The sequence below is a fragment of the Misgurnus anguillicaudatus genome, chromosome 4, assembly GCF_027580225.2.
Source record: "Misgurnus anguillicaudatus chromosome 4, ASM2758022v2, whole genome shotgun sequence".
Taxonomy (NCBI): domain Eukaryota; kingdom Metazoa; phylum Chordata; class Actinopteri; order Cypriniformes; family Cobitidae; genus Misgurnus; species Misgurnus anguillicaudatus.
Window position 1 is genome coordinate 27,000,940 of NC_073340.2, and position 18,595 is coordinate 27,019,534.

Below are 18,595 nucleotides of genomic sequence, written 5' to 3' on the forward strand. Positions count from 1 at the left end.
GCTTAGCTGTGCATAGGGGACGAGGTGTTGAAAGTCCAGCATGCCACTTATAGACGGTTTCAGCACTAACAACATAAACAAGCGGCTTTCGTGGTCAACACGTAACTTCCGGTAAACTCTGCTAAGAATAAATAACAAAGTCCTTTTTAAAGTAGTTTATTTATATAAAAAGCAAAATAAACAACGTGTAGATTACACAGGAAACCAAAACATTTGTTATTTTCGACAAGGTTTTTGTTCAAGAGTTTAGCAACTAGTCAGACCATTAGAAAAACTGAAACCGGAAGTAAAGTTCGGACCAGACGTGTATCGCGTCACCGCACGTGCGTCCGATGAAGCCGTCTATAAGTGTTAAGTTGTAGTTCACATTGGCATCTCAAAGGGTCCTGATGTCATAACAGCTTCCCGAACTTCTTTACGTGTTGTAAAACATGGTGTGTCGTCTTCCCCAGGTGTGACCTTCCCATCAGGCGACATGCAGCAGCGTCTGGTCCGTTCCCTTTACCAGGAGGCCAACATCTCACCCGAGCAAGTGGAATACATCGAGGCACATGGCACCGGTACAAAGGTCTGTCCGTGTTGAAATCCTACACAGAAGACATAAACATACTTGAGAAGACAATTTTGTTGTCAACTAGATAATAAATAAATACTCAACACTCCATGTTTACAGGTTGGGGATCCTCAGGAAGTGAATGGCATTGTCAGTGTGTTTTGTCAGTCACAGAGGGATCCCCTGCTGATCGGCTCAACCAAATCCAATATGGGACACCCAGAGCCTGCCTCTGGATTGGCAGCTCTAGCCAAGGTATGTCCTCAAAATCATTAAATTTCCCAATTTTTTATCTGGTAAGAAGTGTTAACCATCATTGTTAGTACATTTAAAGTGGACGTTTTTTGGCTTTTAGCATGAGCATATAGACTGTAAAAAAAGATGGACGGCGCCCGTTTGCGCTCTTCCATTGGTGTAAAGTGAGGCCGCCAGTGTCCCCATATGGTACTGACATCTTGAGTCTGCACAGTAGCGATTTCGGGACCAGTCCTGCGCAGTAGTGAGCAGGAAATAAAGCCGCGAAATCAAGGCCTCCTCCTCGTAGAAAGCTCATATCACAGCTGTCAATCATGACGTGACACCACCGTTTTTATAGCATTAAATAACTGACTAAAAACAAAATTATTTAAAAAACAAACTAAATAAAATTACAGTAAATGAGAGAAACCAGCTTCGGAAAAAAGAGAATTGAAGTGTAATTAAATTGTTTAGTTGGTCTCAAGTCCCATTGAATAACATGGGGGAGGCGGGGTTTATGACCTATACTAGGATCAGTCACTGGGGGGCGATCGAGACGTTTTGGCTTCACACTTCAGGGCTTTGTGCGGCACGCTTGGCATGAATATGTTGGCCTTATGCGGCCTTCACACCAAACGCAAATGGAGTGTCAAATTTGCGTCTAGTTTGCCGCTTGAACATTGTGAATCCATGCGTGCGTCTATAGCGAAATAGACACATGTAAAAAGCAAGCTTTTGAAGCAAAATTGACACACGTCCGAGGCGAAATCCGATTCTTGTGGGAAGGGCAAAGAGTGACTCCGGGCGGGCCTGCCGCCACAGGAGCAAACAGGCTCCTGATTGGTTAACGTGGCGCGAATTGATGCCAAAGTTCAAAATTTTCAACTTGAGCATCAGACGCAAACTCGCGTCGTTTGCGCATCAATTTGAATCATTTGCGCAAACTGGACGTGCGAATTTGCGTCTACCACGCCGCGCTAAACGCCTCATTCACATCGTGAGACCTCCAGACATGCGTAAACGTGTCTTTACATTGACTTAACATTGAAATCTTTCGTCTGGAAGACATAAGCATTCAAAACTTACAGTCTCCCACTTCTGCCAATACAAAACGATTTTTGTGACATCATTTTGCACTTTAGCTTCTCATCAGATTTCAGGCTGTGAGGTAAACTAAACGCTATTGACTATATTAAAAGGGGAGGGGCCATGCATTACGTCCCACCCCAACTTCCTGTTTCATTGTAAACTATGTCAATGCATCAAACATTTCTAAAGAATTCTTTATCTATTACAATTGCATCCCTACAGGTGGTATTATCACTGGAACATGGTGTCTGGGCTCCCAACATCCATTTCCATGAGCCAAACCCTGACATTCCCGCTCTGACGGACGGCCGGGTACAAGTGGTGACGGAGCCCACACCCGTTCGTGGTGGCATCGTGGGCGTCAACTCGTTCGGCTTTGGGGGCTCAAATGTCCACTTGATCCTGCGTCCGCATGGTCCAAAAGCACTAGATCAGACCACACCTCCTGCAATCCCCAGACTCGTACAGGTACCTGGCCGCACAGAGGAAGCCGTCACAACTCTTCTCAACAAAGCCCAGGAGCAGAAGGAGAAACAAAGCTTTCTGTCTTTATTGAATGAAGTGTCTGGAGTTCCCACAGCTGCCATGCCTTACAGAGGATATACACTGACTGGAGCCCAGGGAGAAGTTCGAGAGGTTCAGCAGAACCAACCTACACCAAGGCCCCTCTGGTATATCTGCTCAGGTGAGTCGTTGAGTTTGTATTTAAGCTTGTTATTAGGGCACCAAACTGGAAAGCATTGAGTCAGTTGACCAATCTGTCCGTCTTTGCTTTTCCTGTCAGGTATGGGTACGCAATGGGCAGGTATGGGCCAGAGCCTAATGCAGGTGCCGGAGTTTCGGGAGTCGATCCTGCGTTCGGACATCGCTCTGAAGGAAACCGGTCTATGTGTGTCCCGACTTCTTATGGAGGCTGATGAGAGCACTTTTGAAGACACTGTCCATGCATTTGTTGGCCTTGCTGCCATACAGGTCAGATTTTTCAAAGTCTGGCAATCTGGATTGAAAGGGACATAAGTAGTATTTCTCAATAATGATAATGACCCCTGACAGACTTTACAGCTGTATAAATGTTGCAATAGACTGTTATAATTTCAACAGCTCGATATGCAAGAGTGTCTCTTAAAAAAATCAACTAATGTGACTGCGTTTCTGTGGATTTTCCAGGTTGCCCAAATCGACATGTTGCAGAAGATGGGCCTACAGCCCGATGGGATCGTGGGACACTCTGTTGGAGAGCTAGCGTGTGGATACGCAGACGGATCCCTGAGCCACAGCGAGGCCGTTTTAGCTGCTTACTGGAGAGGACGCTGCATTAAAGAAGCAAACCTTCCTGCGGGGGGCATGGCTGCCGTCGGTCAGTATGGCACCTGATAGAGAGCTCCTCTGCCGTGTGCTTTAAATAGAGGCTGAAGTAATTTAAACAATCTTCCCAATGGTTCCCATCCACTTTCCCTAGGCCTAACATGGGAAGAATGTAAAGCTCAGTGCCCGCAGGGTGTCGTTCCTGCTTGTCACAATGCTGAAGACACGGTTACCATCTCAGGCCCTCAGGTATGTTCTCCATCTGCATCCCTATCTGTTAACCTAAAAGTGGCCCGGTAGTTGTGTAGTAGTTCCTAACAGTATTCGTTTCCTTATACAGGAGTCTGTCAGCAAGTTTGTTGCCGAGCTGAAGGAGAGTGGCGTGTTTGCCAAAGAAGTACGAAGCGCTGGCGTTGCTTTTCATTCGTATTATATGGCTTCCATTGCTCCTGCCCTCCTGTCTGCACTGCAGAAGGTAAGTCATTGGACCGTTGCAATGTCACAGTGACCCCTGGTGTCCATTACATATCAGAAAGTATTATAGTAATGGTTGTGAAACCTTTGATATTTCTGCATGCTTGTAAGATGGGTTACACAGAAAGTATATTTTGCATAATGAAAATTAAGCCCATTTTTAGGACTACTAAGATTTTTTTAGCAAAATTTTCTTGTTTCTGTAACACAAAAGGTGTGATAAAATGACACAAACATGCTGATAAAATGTATAGTTGGAATAAACTGAAGTGTCTGCCATATGTGTACATGCAAATAATATACTGTGTTAAAAATAACTACTGTGTGCTGTGCTATAAGCTAAATTTTAGTTTTCTTTAAAGGTACACTACCTTTATTTGAAAATGTACTAATTTTCCAGCTCCCCTTGAGTTAAACATTTGATTTTTACCATTTTGGAATCCATTTAGCCGATCTCCGGGTCTGGTGGTACCACTTTTAGCATAGCTTAGCATAATCCATTGAATCTGATTAGACCATTAGCATTGCACTAAAAAATAACCAAAAAATTTTATATTTTTCCTATTTAAAACTGAACTTTTCTGTAGTTACATCGTTTACCAAGACCGACGGAAAATTAAAAGTTGTGATTTTCTAGGCCGATATGGCTATGAACAATACTCTCATTCTGGCGTAATAATCAAGGACTTTGCTGTCGTACTATGTGTGCAGCAGGCGCAATGATATTACGCAGTGTCCGAAAATAGTCCCCTTGGTAACTTTTTTTTTTAATAACTGGGACTATTTTCGGGCACTGCGTAATATCATTGTGCCTGCTGCACCCATGGTTGCACCTGCTGCACCAATTTGACAGAATTTTTTGTGTGAAAGTGCTGTGTGAATCGGATTTTAGTTGGTTGAGCATTGCATTAGCAGTGCAAAGGTCATTGGTTCGATACCCAGGAAACACACATACTGGCAAAGAAAACTCTATATCTTGAATGAATAAATAAATGTAGTGTAATGTTTCTGTTACTTAGTTGGTTTAGCATTGCATTAGTAGAGCAAAGATCATGGGTTTGATACCCAGGAACAGTGTTGGGGGTAATGCATTGCAAGTAACGTGCATTAGAGGTCTTCTCGGGTCCAAAGAAATGTACCAGACCCAAAATGACCTGAATCACTTTATACCCGAACCCGACGTGCATAATTTTTTTTAAAAGAAAGACCCGACCCGAGACAAACTCAAGAAAATTAGACTCGAGTCCGACCCGAACTAGTGGCAATTTTATTTTAACCCGACTGGACCCGAATGTAGACGGCACTGACGTGTGTGCATTCTGCAGACCCACACGCAACAGTCAGACAGAAAGGAACTCCGGTGGCCTCGCAACCAATTTGGCGAGCTGCTCCATTTGTTTAGGTCTGATGACGACACCAAGGTAACCGCTAAAATGTACATTTAAATGTCTGTCTCAATGAAAATTAACCTACCGCCAGGCACACAATGTCGCAAGCGCTCTTGGCCAACAGATGAGAGGTTTGAACATTGATGCACATACGCGAGAGAGTTCGGGTCTTCTCAGGTCTGTTCAGCAAAAACACATTCATTTTTAAATTACCCGAAACCCGATGCAGCTATTATTGTACCCGACTCGTGTCTGAGGCGCATGTGAAACTTTTTAGACCCGAAGCTGATCAGGTCTCGGGTAGGACCTCGGTTTTCGGATCTAAGTGGACCCGTGAAGACCTCTAATGTGCATTACGTAATAATATTACTTTTCTAAGGTAACGGGTAAAGTAACGCATTACGTTTTAAATGTACACATAAATATTTGAGTTACTTTTTAAAAAAAGTAATGCAAGTTACTTTTTTAGTTTAATTATTTCGATTAAAAAAATTATGTACTGAATTAAACTGAACATAGTCACATTATGCATTTTATGCGTAAACATAACAGTTTAAGACAGAAACTGAAATGGCAGGCCAGAGCTCGACATTTTTGTGATGAAATATGCAATTTCTGAATGCAGAACTTTTCAGTCATAAAAAACACCTGCAAACCTGAAAGAGATCAAGCCTCAGCCAAGAAAAATTAACTAAAAAGTAACATAAGAATTACTTTCCATGAAAAGTAACTAAGTAACGCAATTAGTTACTTTTTTTGGGAGTAACTTAATATTGTAATGCATTACTTTTAAAAGTAACTTTCCCCAACACTGCCCAGGAAATCACATATATGGTGTTTGAACTATACATTTTATCAGTAAGTCACTTTGGAAGCATCTAGTATGTACTTTTCTTACAAAACAAATAAGTCCTGACTTTGAGTATCTGTTTGTGTTCTCATAGGTCATTAAGAGCCCAAAACCTCGTTCAGCACGTTGGATCAGCACATCCATCCCACAGGCAGACTGGGAGAGCCCACTAGCACTTTACTCTTCTGCCGAGTACCACGTCAATAACTTGGTCAGTCCTGTTCTGTTTCAGGAGGGACTTAACCTTGTGCCGGACAATGCGGTGGTGATTGAAATCGCTCCGCACGCCTTGCTGCAGGTGATCTGGAATTACACTCACTTGTTTCCATGCAGCGTTTATACTTTGAAGATTTCTTATAAATGCATCTTTGATCCACCCACAGGCCATCCTGAAGCGTAGCCTAAAACCCACCTGCTCCATTCTACCTCTCATGAAAAGAGGACATGCCAACAATCTGGAATTCTTCCTGTCTCACGTGGGCAAGATGTACATGAATGGGTTCGTATTTGATGTTTATAACAAATTAATTGCATACATTTGTAATGCTGGTGATAACTGACATCATATTGTATATCATTGCAGAATTAACGTGGACAGTAATAATTTGTATCCGTCTGTGAAATACCCTGTACCTAAGGGTACCCCACTCATCTCTCCTCACATTCAATGGGATCATTCCCAAATCTGGGATGTACCAAAGGTGGAGGACTTCCCTGCTGGTTCAGGGGGATCCACCTCAGCAACAGTCTACAATATCGGTGTGTAGTTGTATAAATTGTCTTGCAGCTTTATAGTGTTACATGGAATAATTTGCTTTATATAAATATACTTGTTGTATGTTTTGTACAGATATGAACCCAGAGTCTCCTGATTACTACATGATCGGTCATTGCATTGATGGACGAGTGCTGTACCCAGCCACAGGGTACCTGGTTTTAGCCTGGAAGACTCTGATGAGATCTTTGGGCACGGTCATGGAACGCACCCCTGTTACATTTGAAGACGTCACCATCCATAGAGCCACCATCCTACCTAAAACGGGTAAGAGGTGTTTTTACACTTTAGATCGAGTGGTTTAAAAGTAGGTTTAAGGTTGTCTGATTCGCATGGCTGCATTGTGTTTGCTGTATCAGGGTCAGTACAGTTGGAGGTGCGGCTCATGCCTGCCACAAACCGTTTTGAAGTGTCCGAGAATGGAAACCTAGCTGTCAGTGGTGAGTCTTCCTTTCCATTTTAAGTTAATTTCGACTAGTTTTTGTGCAAGACACTCAAAACATCCTCGGTGGTCAGTGGTAGGGTAAGCATCTTGGAGGATGCTGCACTTGACGCCTTCCATGCCGAGTTAACCAAGCCAATGACGACAGACCAGGAAGACCCTAAACTGCGTTTGAAATCTGGAGACGTCTATAAAGAGTTGCGTCTGCGTGGATATGACTATGGCAAAACCTTCCAGGGCATCCTTGAATCCAACAATGCTGGTAATACTTTAAACTAAATATATAAATGCATTTTTATATTTGAATTCGGGAAATAATATTGACTAAAACCTAATTTTTTTTTTAATAAAATGTGCATTCTGATAGGTGACTCTGGAAAGCTTCACTGGACAGGTAACTGGGTGACGTTTTTGGACACCATGCTACAAATGATCGTGGTGGGGCTGCCCGGTCGTAGCTTGAGATTGCCAACGCGTATCCGCTCTGTGTGTGTGGACCCCATACTTCATGAGGAGAAAGTAAAAGAGTACACTGATGACCAGAAAGGTATAAAACACACTCCACCCGTCTCCAAGTGTAATTTGACTAATATGAAATGTTCCTGAAAATTCACACTTTGCTTCCAGCCGCTGATGTCCATGTTAACCGTTGCCTGGATAACATCACAGCCGGAGGAGTTCAGATCTGCGGCCTTCATGCTACCGTGGCACCACGTCGCCAACAGCAGCAGACTCCGCCCACTTTGGAGGAGTTTGCCTTTGTTCCATATGTGGAGTCAGATTGTCTGAGGACCAGTGAGAAACTTGGAGAGCAGCTGAGGCATTGCAAAGGCATGTTGCGATTTGGCCGCCTCTATTCTGTGTGCTTTGTGAACATCATTTAGAAATGCAGCATGACAATTTTGTAGCATTCAGTAGTTTTGTATTCACAGTGACAGTAAGAGCAGTTAGTTTGCAGCACTTCGACCACTTGATGTCTTGTCAAAATAAGTGCCTGCTGTAGATGCGTCTAAAGGGTTTATGATACAAGAGATGCTCGTGTTTTCCAGATACTCGCATAATCTCATGCATAATTCAAGTTTTTATACTGTTAAGGGAGTGTCTTGCGTGTATTTTGTGAACGGTTTTGCCGCATGTGCAGCAGGCAGTTATTTTGACAAAACACGTGATGCACATGGAGCAACTAACGCATATTTTGAAAATGCACATGACACTCCGAACACATTTTGAATTTGCGCCCCTCGGAAGAGCAGTCACGAGCCGCCACTGCGCACAACACGTCTTGACATGGGAATATCCGATCTGTCTGCTTGCATTGCAGACGCGACTGCATGTATCCGATTCATATCCGATTTATTTCCACATATGAATGAGGCCTGAATCCGATAGGAGAATATCGGAATCTATGCGCTTTTTCCTACTTACACGTCCGTGGGTCATATTCGATCCGATCTGGAATTTAGTCACTTCAAACAGGCAGTGTAAATCGAGTGTTAATTGTGTGTTACATTTACATTTATTGCATTTGGCAGACGCTTTTATCCAAAGCAGCGTACAATGAATTCAACCCATACGCATTGAAGGAGAAGTTCGGTGTTTTACACTTAAAGCCCTGTTTTCAGATTGTTTATGATGAAATAGAACAGTTTTGACTGAAATTTCGACATATGATGCTGGACCGAGAATTTTCGGTTTCTGATGTATCACCCCCTACCTCTACAATGGCTACATAGGTGCACTGGAACAATCCTTCCTAAAATGCATTAAACTTTCGTTTACAAAGACATAAAACTCACCGAGTGGTCAGGGGTGTTCAGTGATGTGCTCACACAAAAATCGCTGCAAAAGATGCTTTCCAACAGGTGTTTTAGCATTCGTTGTAAACTTGTGGACCTATTTTTCCAAACGCCTCACACCCGTACATTCTTCCGTTGAGAGCTTGAATAATAAACACTCCAGCCCAGTTGGTGGCGATAATCCGCCTTTGTCGATTGCAGAATACAAACAACGTTCCCGGCGCGGAGTAATACCGTACCTCACAGCACATCTAATACAAGTCAATGGAGTTGGACAAAAACTACAATAAAATCTGTTGGAAAGCATCTTCTGCAGCCATTTTTGTGTGAGGATATCAGTAAACACCCCTGGCCACTCGGTGAGTTTCGCGTCTTTGTAAACGAAAGTTTAATGCATTTTAGAAAGGATTGTCCAAGGGCACCTATACAGCCATTGTAGAGGTGGGAGGTGATACAACAAACACCCGAAAATTCTCGGGCCAGCATCATATGTCCAAATTTCAGTCTATTTCTTCATAAACAATCTGAAAACAGGGCTTTAAGTGTAAAATACCGGACTTGTCCTTTAATGCAAGGATTTTATCTGGTGATCAAACCCATGACCTTAAAATAAAAACTAAAAGAGCTAAAAGCTGTCTCTTCCATGTGAAGTGTTTCTCAGATGTTACACTTCGATCGCAAAGGTCTAGTACAGCGTCTCCAGAAGAAGCTGGCCAATCAGGGAGTAAAGATCTCAATCCCTGGATTAGATGATGTTGCGGAGGGACAGCTGATTGGTGCGGAGGCAGAGAAAGGTCTATTGCGGCTGCTGTCGGTGCTGTGCGGCCTGGAGCTGAACGGTAACCTGCGCTCTGAACTGGAACAGACGGTGCAGAAGGAGAGGGACTGTCTGCTGAACGACCCTCTGCTGAACGGCCTGCTGGACTCTCAGGCGTTACGGCACTGCTTGGATACGGCTCTGGAGAACAGCACACCTGGAAAACTTAAAGTTTTGGAGGTACACTGAATGGATGGTTAAACTGAGAGAGAAAAATCATAAAATCCAAAATTCTCATCATTTGCTATTGTCTTATAGGCTTTATCCACCGATGGTCGTGTCTTCTCCCGGGCTGTTAACCTCCTCAACATCCAGCCGATGTTGCGTCTGGACTACACTGCTTCGGACATCTCCACTGATCGGCTGAATGCTCACCAGAGCTCCCTGGAGGAGCAGGGCATTTCGTCTGCTCAGTGGGATCCTCTGCAGGGCCCAGCAACAGGCGGTTTGGTCGGGGCTGATCTTGTTGTATGTAACACTGCGGTGGGACCTGTGGCGAACCCTTCATTGATGATAGAGAACATGGCTTCTGCTGCAAGGGAGGGCGGTTTTGTGTTGCTCCACACCATACTGAGTGGAGAAACTCTGGGGGAGACGGTAGCCTTCCTCACATCTCAAAATAACCGGGATGGTTTGTTGACTCAGGTGCGAGCTAACATACAAGTGCTTAGGGCAGACATATACATTTTGTCTTGCCAACCTTCATGACGTGACAGTAAAGGTGCTTTATTTTTTTTTACTTATTGTTTTATCTGTTCTTTAATTTTGTTTCATCTCTGTTTTCAGGCTGAATGGGAGAAGCTCTTCCAGCAGGCATCTTTAAATGTGATCATGCTAAGAAAATCATACTACGGCTCAGCTCTGTTCCTCTGCCGTCGACAGATCCCTCAAAAACAGCCCATTACTATTTCTGTGGACTCCACTGACTACAAATGGGTGGAGATGCTAAAGGTGAGTTTTAAAGCGACGTTTCACTTTTTTTAAATTGGCTCATTTTTCAGCTCCCCTAGAGTTAAACATTTGATTTTTACCGTTTTGGAATCCATTCAGCCGATCTCTGGGTCTGGCGGTACCACTTTTAGCATAGCTTAGCATAATCCATTGAATCTGATTAGACCATTAGCATCGAGCTAAAAAAAACCCAAAAACTTTCATATTTTTCCTATTTAAAACTTGACTCTTTTGTAGTTACATCGTGTACTAAGACTGACAGAAAATTAAAAGTTGCGATTTTCTAGGCGCAATGACATTAGGCAGTGCCGAAAATAGTCCCCTGCTATTGAAAGTTACCAAGGGGACTATTTTCGGGCCCTGCGCTTGTAAAAATCAAATGTTTACCTAGGGGAGCTGGAAAATAAGCCGCTTTTTTTTTTATTAGAGTCGCCCTTTAATGACGCAGCAGTCCAGGTGCGAAGGCAAGAATCGTGCTAAATGTATCTTAAAGTCCCTATGTAATCAAAATTGACTTTTTTAAGTACTGTATAAATACGTTTGCCTTAAGGTTGTCTATAAACTAGAGAGCTCCAAAACATTGACAAAATTGACATTTAGAAGAAATAAGCATTTAAGGGTGTTTTCACATAGTTCATTTTAAAAGAACCAAACCCAGTTCACTCAGAATTTCAGAACTAAAGTGATCTCAGACCCTTTCTTGTTCACATCACAACTTGATAAGAACTCAGACCCCAGCTTTCTGTGCAGCAGTTTATTTTGATACAATGTCAAAACCACACACGAAACGGACCGGGACCTCATTGATTTCACATATCAAAAAGAAATCGAACCACAAAAGAACCCAAAAGCGAACCGTACTCAGACCACCTCCAGTAGTGGTCTGAGTTCGGTTCGCTTTTGGGTCCTTTTAGGGGGGTCTGAGATCACTTGGTTTGTTCACATATACACCCTGAACTGCTCTGAGAGCGTTTTGGAGGGCTCAAACGAACTAGGTGTGAAAACACCCTAAAAGTGCAGTCTTTACAAATAAAAAATACATATTAACTGATTTTATGACGTCATTCTACACTTTAGCTTCCTATTAGATTCCACTCTGTTGGGTAAACTAAACTCTTGGCTGTGTTAAATGTGGGAGGGGGCACTCAATATGTCCCACCACAACTTCACTATGGACACTATGTGGACGCTACAGGTGACGTCATGGACTGTATTTATACAGTCTATTGTACATTGTGCACGCAGCATAACTAGTTCCATGTAGTGTGTGCTACGGACTGGATTCCAACTTGGTAAAGAGAAATTCTGAGGAAGAGAGGAGAGATCCGGGAGATAATAAAACAAACAAGTAAAAATCCTGCCCAGAAAAGTAAGGGGTAGGTTTAATTAATTTTGGCCAATAATAAACCACTTCGAAACCACTCAAGAAACGCATAGTAATGCCCTGACAGATCTACAGTGTTTACATCACTTAAATTTCCTCCAGAAATATAAAGATATTGTTTAATTTTACCACAGACATTGGAATGAAAGTTAACCCATTTAAGATATCATTTTTGATCCATCTCTTTTTCTCATCAGAGCACTTTGGCGACGTCATCTGATAGCCCGGTCTGGCTAATGGCCACTCATGGTCATAATGGAGTGGTCGGAATGGTGAACTGCCTCAGACAGGAGCCTGGAGGAAACCGCATACGGTTCGTCCATTTACCGTGCACCCATTATAGACCCTTTTTGTGTTTCATACATACATACATTATATTATTGACACTCAGGGCTATTGTACAGTTTATATATTTTGCGTGATTCTAGTAGGTCCACAGTACGGTTGGGGATATTAATAAGTACTTTCTCTCCCTCCAACAGGTGTGCGTTTGTTTCTAATCTAAGTAAAAGTACTCTAGTCCCCTCCCTAGTTTCTACCCATAAGGACTTGGAGGCAGTGATGCAGAAAGATCTGATCATGAATGTGTATCGTGATGGGAAGTGGGGCGTTTTCAGGCACCAGTTGCTCTCTCTAGGTAAAACAGAAAACGCTATTATGTCTTTAAAGGAAAACACCACAGTTTTTTTATATTTTACTATGTTCTTACCTCAACTTAGATGAATTAATACATACCTATCTTTATTCAATGCGTACACTTAATCTTTGTACAGCGCGTAGTGAATGTGTTAGCATTTAGCCTAGCCCCATTCATTCCTATGGCTCCAGAGAGGGATGAATTTAAAAGCCACCAAACACTTCCATGTTTTCCATATTTAAAGGCTGTTACATGAGTAGTTACACGAGTAAGTATGGTGGCACAAAATAAAACTTTTGTTTGGAGCTATAGGAATGAATGGGGCTAGGCTAAATGCTAACACATTCACAAAGCGCTGTACAAAGATTAAAATTGCACGCATTTAAAAAAAGATAGGTATGTATTAATTTGTCTAAGTTGAGGTAAGAACATGAATTAAAATATTGAAAACGGTGGTGTTTTCTTTTAACTTGGGTGAACATCCCTTGTATCTGTTATTTTTTTAGTGTTATGATTATTTTCTGTCCTGTGTGTTTATGTAGATCTAAGTGAGGAGTTAACCGAGCAGGCGTATGTGAATGTCCTGACCCGGGGTGATCTCTCATCATTGCGCTGGATTGCCTCACCGCTGCGTCACTTTGTCCCTTCAAACCCTAACGTGCAGCTGTGCCGTGTTTACTACGCCTCCCTCAACTTTAGAGACATCATGCTGGCCACCGGCAAACTACCTCCGGACGCCATTCCTGGTTCGTACCCCATCAAATTTTTTTAATGCTTACACAAAAAAAACGAAAGGAGTTTTGTTTATTTTTGTTTTGTCTGTGCAGGAGATGTAGCACTGCAGCAGTGCATGCTGGGAATGGAGTTTTCAGGGCGAGACCCCAGTGGGAAACGTGTGATGGGTTTGCTGCCAGCTAAAGGCCTGGCCACATGTGTGGATGCAGACAAACGCTTCCTGTGGGATGTACCTAAGACCTGGTGAGAGACTTTATCCAATTTTATCCAAAGTGGCATTACATTGTATCAGTACGTGTGATTCCTGGGAATTGAACCCATGACATTTTGTGTTGCTAGACCAATTGAGCCGCAGGAACACTACTAAATTATGACCAAAATGCACCTAATACTAAGCAAACCTGTGGTTGTGTGCAGGACGTTAGAGCAGGCTGCCTCCGTTCCAGTGGTGTACGCCACGGCGTATTACTCTCTGGTGGTGAGAGGACGTCTGAGGTCTGGAGAAAGCGTCTTGATCCACTCGGGCTCTGGAGGGGTGGGGCAGGCAGCCATTGCCATCGCACTCAGCATGCGCTGCAGGGTCTTCACAACAGTTGGTGAGTGGCACACTTTTCTTGTTTGTTTGATTCAAAACTGAACAGTGATAATAGTCGATATATGTTGATTTTCTTTTCGTGCATCTGGTTTTGATTGACAGGTTCAGGAGAGAAGAGGGCATACCTGCAGGAGAGATTCCCTCAGCTCACAGCTGAATCCTTTGCTAATTCCAGAGATGCGTCATTTGAACAGCATGTGTTGCTCCACACTCAAGGAAAAGGTTTGTAATCTATGACCGTTAATAAAAAGCATTTTGTCTAGATAGTAGCTTTAAAATGTTATCTGTGTGTTTCTCAGGAGTTGACCTTGTACTTAACTCACTTGCCGAAGAGAAACTGCAAGCGAGCTTGCGTTGCTTGGCCAGACATGGCCGTTTCCTGGAGATCGGCAAATATGACCTCTCCAACAACACACCGCTAGGTGGGTCCAACAATCTGCCTACCTCATTCTTCACTATAGGTTCATGTGTCACATACTAAATCCTATTAATATATCTCTTAGGTATGGCTCTGTTTCTCAAGAATGTGGCCTTCCATGGCATCCTGCTTGATGCTTTGTTCGAAGAGGGAAACAGGGAATGGGAGGAGGTATCCGAGCTCTTAAAGGCTGGAATTGACAGTGGGGTGGTGCAGCCATTACGCACCACTGTCTTTGAGAGAAACCAAGTGGAGGATGCTTTCCGCTACATGGCTCAGGGCAAGCACATCGGCAAGGTCCTTCTGCAGGTAAGAACTGTGTGCTAAATGTTTTCGAATCGGCTCAGAAATTAATGTTTCGGGGAGACACAGCTAGCATTAAGTACAGTGAATATCTTATTACTGCTTTATTTCACTCTTTGATCTCCAAAGGTACGTTCAGAAGAGAAGAGCAGCACCGTTTCCGCAGCATCTCCTCTTTCCATCCCCGCTATCTGCCGTACCTTCTGTCCTGCATCTCTCTCATACATCATCACCGGAGGTCTAGGTGGTTTTGGGTTGGAGCTGGCTCACTGGCTCACAGAGAGAGGCGCTCGCAAACTGGTGCTGACATCCCGGTCTGGCATCCGCAATGGTAAGCAGAATTTATTATATTGTGCTTTCGTGTTTGAGAATGTTACCTTGCCGTCTATATTATTTATGACGTCTCCGAACCCCAACGTCTCGATTCCGGGGTGCCTCAAGGCTCCGTGCTTGGACCACTGCTCTTTTCGATATACATGACATTCCTGGGTTCTGTCATTCAAAAACATGGCTTTTCCTACCACTGCTATGCGGATGACACTCAACTCCACTTGTCGTTCCACCCTGATGACCCCACGGTTTCTGCCCATATCTCAGCATGCCTGAGGGACATCTCACTCTGGATTAAGGATCACCATTTCCGGCTTAACCTTGCGAAGACAGAACTGCTTGTCATATCATCTGAACCAAAGATTCATCACAACCATTCCATTCAGCTAGGTTCCTCGACCGTCATGCCTTCCAGGACCGCCAGAAACCTGGGAGTGGTCATTGATGATCAGCTTAGTTTCACATAGCATGTTGCCAGCACCGCACACTCTTGTAGATCCATCCTCTACAATAATAGGAAAATTAAACCTTTCCTAAATGAGCATGCCACGCTTTTCCTAGTCCAAGCTCTTGTCCTGTCCAGGCTGGACTACTGCAATGCACTACTGGCTGAACTTCCAGCCTGCACAACCAAACCCCTACAGATAATTCAGAACGCAGCGGCAAGAGTGGTCTTCAATGAGCCAAAGAGGGTGCTAAATGTTAATGTAAATGTAAATTTATCCATTTGGCACCAGCGCATCAAACCCAAGACCTTTGCTATGCAATGCGATACTAGTTGAGCTACAAAAACTCTACATTTTATAATTTGCTTGGTCAGGTGAAGATGTGCAGGCATTGACGTGTGTTATTTTAACAGGATATCAGGCCAAGCGTGTTCGGGAGTGGCAGGCCATGGGCATCCAGGTCCTCGTGTCCACAAGTGATGTCAGCACCCTGGAAGGAACGGAGCGGCTCATCACGGAAGCTTGCCGATTGGGACCAGTTGGTGGCATCTTTCACCTCGCTATGGTAACATCTAGTCTTACTACTTTCAGTGCAATTTGATGTGAAGGTCACTAACTTTCTCTCATTTAGGTTCTTAAAGATGGCATGTTAGAGAATCTGACCCCACAGCAGTTCATCGACGTCAATAAACCCAAATACGATGGAACCATCAATCTTGACCGGTAGGTGTGACACAGGATTAGTTATTTGGTCATACCCACTTGACCAATTTAATGAATTACTTTTTGTTTCCACAGAGTGACTAGGCAGAAGTGTCCACAGCTTCAACAGTTTGTGGTTTTCTCCTCGGTGAGTTGTGGTCGCGGTAACGCTGGCCAGAGCAACTACGGATTCGCCAACTCTACTATGGAGCGAGTGTGCGAGCAACGTCGTCATGACAACCTGCCTGGCCTGGCCGTACAGTGGGGTGCCATTGGTGATGTGGGTGTCGTTTTGGAGACCATGGGTGGCAATGATTCGGTAATCGGTGGAACGTTGCCCCAGCGGATGGCTTCCTGTTTGGAGGTGCTGGATAGGTTCCTGTGTCAGCAGAGGCCTGTAATGTCCAGCTTTGTGCTGGCAGAGAGGGTCGTAGTCGCCAAAGGAGATGGAGGTGGACAGAAGGACCTGGTTGAGGCTGTGGCTCACATTCTAGGTAAGACTTTTGAAGTGTGTTGGACTTATTGTGATGTCTAAAATGATGTCATCAATCTGCGTGGCACTGGAAGTTTAACACATCTCTAGTTAATGCTATGTGACAAGCATCATTAAATGTTTTGGAAACTATTATGTTTCTATCATTTCCCACCTACCAATATTTTAAAATTGCACCTTTTCTACTCAGGTGTGCGCGATGTGAGCAGTCTGAACGCTGACGCCTCATTGGCCGATTTGGGTCTTGACTCACTGATGGGTGTGGAGGTTAGACAAACATTGGAGAGGGACTATGACATTGTCATGGCGATGAGGGAAATCCGACAACTTACCATTAACAAGCTAAGGGAGCTATCCAGCCAATCAGGAGGCTCAGAAGGTGAGCATGTGACTAAACAGACACACAGTTAGTTTAACATGCAGAAAAGAAGAGGAGAGCAAAGTGGCTGAGTGATTTTTCCTTTTTTTTTTGTCAGAATCCCGAGCTTCTCCTGCAAAGCGCTCCGGTGCTAAGGCTCTGCTCGAATCAGATCTGAACCAGATACTTGTGAACCCGGACGACCCCACTGTTACCTCGCTTAATGATGTCCAGAGTGCAGAAAGGCCCTTGTTTCTCATTCACCCCATCGAAGGCTCCATCTCAGCTTTCCGGACTCTCACTGCCAAACTTAGCGTGCCGTGCTATGGACTGCAGTGCACCAAAGGTACAAACACACACGCTGTTTAAACAGTTAAAGCATTTGGTTAGCATTTTGGTTTCACTTTTCTCTCCCTGTTTTGTCCATCCGTAGCTGCTCCACTCGACAGTATTCAGTCTCTTGCTTCATACTACGTGGATTGTGTGAGGCAGGTGCAGCCGGAGGGGCCGTATCGCATTGCTGGGTACTCTTTCGGCGCATGCGTGGCTTTTGAAATGTGCTCTCAGCTGCAGGCAGCCAAATGTCCCGTTGAATACCTGTTTCTGTTTGACGGGTCACATTCTTATGTGGCGGCATATACACAGGTAAATAAAGGGCTCGGAAATTACTACATTAACAAACATTGTGTGTCAAAGTCGCATATTCATTTTTTATTTGTTTACATTTATTTAGAGCTACAGGGCCAAATTGACCCCTGGCAAGGAGTCTGAGGCGGAGACCGAAGCTTTGTGCGCCTTCATACAGCAATTCACCGGAATTGAGTACAACAAGGTACAACTGTAATGTACTGTAGTAACTTGTGACCGTTCAATTACTTTTACAAGGCTAATGCAGATTTGGTATCCTTCCACATCATTTTAGCTTTTGGAGACGTTGTTACCTTTGTCAGACCTGGAGGCTCGCGTAAACAAGGCTGTGGATCTGATCACATCCAGCCATAAGAGCGTCAGTCGAGATTTGCTTCACTTTGCTGCATCGACCTTTTACTACAAACTCAAGGCTGCTGACCGATACGTTCCAGCTTCAAAGTATCACGGCAATGTCACGCTGCTAAGAGCCAAAGCCAGCAGCGAATATGGCGACAGCTTAGGATCTGACTACAAGCTTCACGAGGTAAGAATACAAATGGGGCACACAAATTAAACATAGTTACTCAGTTAAAGGATTAGTTAAAAAAAATCCAGATAATTTACTCACCACCATGTCATCCAAAATGTTGATGTCTTTTTTTGTTTAGTCGAGAACAAATTATGTTTTTTGAGGAAAACATTCCAGGATTTTTGTCATTTTAATGGACCCCAACACTTAACAGTTTTAATCCAGTTTAAAATTGCAGCTTCAAAGGACTCAAATGAGGCATAAGGGTCTTATCTAGCGAAATGATTGTCATTTTTGGAAGAAAAATAAAAAATATGCACCTTTGAACCACAACTTCTCATCTTCCTCCGGTCCTGTG

At 43.7% G+C, this 18,595-nt stretch overlaps 1 protein-coding gene across 1 annotated transcript in view; it reads left to right on the plus strand.

Annotated features, from left to right (window-relative positions):
• The window catches only part of fasn (fatty acid synthase), a 32,820-nt gene that overhangs the window by 11,747 nt on the left and 2,478 nt on the right, over positions 1-18,595 (plus strand). Inside the window, exons 7-41 of the mRNA XM_073867061.1 lie at positions 453-568; positions 674-808; positions 2,102-2,564; positions 2,664-2,851; positions 3,047-3,236; positions 3,339-3,433; positions 3,525-3,659; positions 5,991-6,194; positions 6,280-6,395; positions 6,480-6,655; positions 6,747-6,938; positions 7,031-7,115; positions 7,194-7,375; positions 7,481-7,660; positions 7,741-7,944; positions 9,593-9,906; positions 9,985-10,371; positions 10,513-10,677; positions 12,259-12,374; positions 12,544-12,698; positions 13,241-13,444; positions 13,526-13,676; positions 13,851-14,029; positions 14,131-14,250; positions 14,328-14,450; positions 14,532-14,755; positions 14,879-15,080; positions 15,939-16,090; positions 16,157-16,248; positions 16,324-16,721; positions 16,911-17,099; positions 17,197-17,424; positions 17,512-17,723; positions 17,812-17,910; positions 18,001-18,252. Of these exons, the coding sequence (XP_073723162.1) occupies positions 453-568; positions 674-808; positions 2,102-2,564; positions 2,664-2,851; positions 3,047-3,236; positions 3,339-3,433; positions 3,525-3,659; positions 5,991-6,194; positions 6,280-6,395; positions 6,480-6,655; positions 6,747-6,938; positions 7,031-7,115; positions 7,194-7,375; positions 7,481-7,660; positions 7,741-7,944; positions 9,593-9,906; positions 9,985-10,371; positions 10,513-10,677; positions 12,259-12,374; positions 12,544-12,698; positions 13,241-13,444; positions 13,526-13,676; positions 13,851-14,029; positions 14,131-14,250; positions 14,328-14,450; positions 14,532-14,755; positions 14,879-15,080; positions 15,939-16,090; positions 16,157-16,248; positions 16,324-16,721; positions 16,911-17,099; positions 17,197-17,424; positions 17,512-17,723; positions 17,812-17,910; positions 18,001-18,252 (6,623 nt within the window). The remainder of the gene's footprint in view (positions 1-452; positions 569-673; positions 809-2,101; positions 2,565-2,663; positions 2,852-3,046; positions 3,237-3,338; positions 3,434-3,524; positions 3,660-5,990; positions 6,195-6,279; positions 6,396-6,479; positions 6,656-6,746; positions 6,939-7,030; positions 7,116-7,193; positions 7,376-7,480; positions 7,661-7,740; positions 7,945-9,592; positions 9,907-9,984; positions 10,372-10,512; positions 10,678-12,258; positions 12,375-12,543; positions 12,699-13,240; positions 13,445-13,525; positions 13,677-13,850; positions 14,030-14,130; positions 14,251-14,327; positions 14,451-14,531; positions 14,756-14,878; positions 15,081-15,938; positions 16,091-16,156; positions 16,249-16,323; positions 16,722-16,910; positions 17,100-17,196; positions 17,425-17,511; positions 17,724-17,811; positions 17,911-18,000; positions 18,253-18,595) is intronic.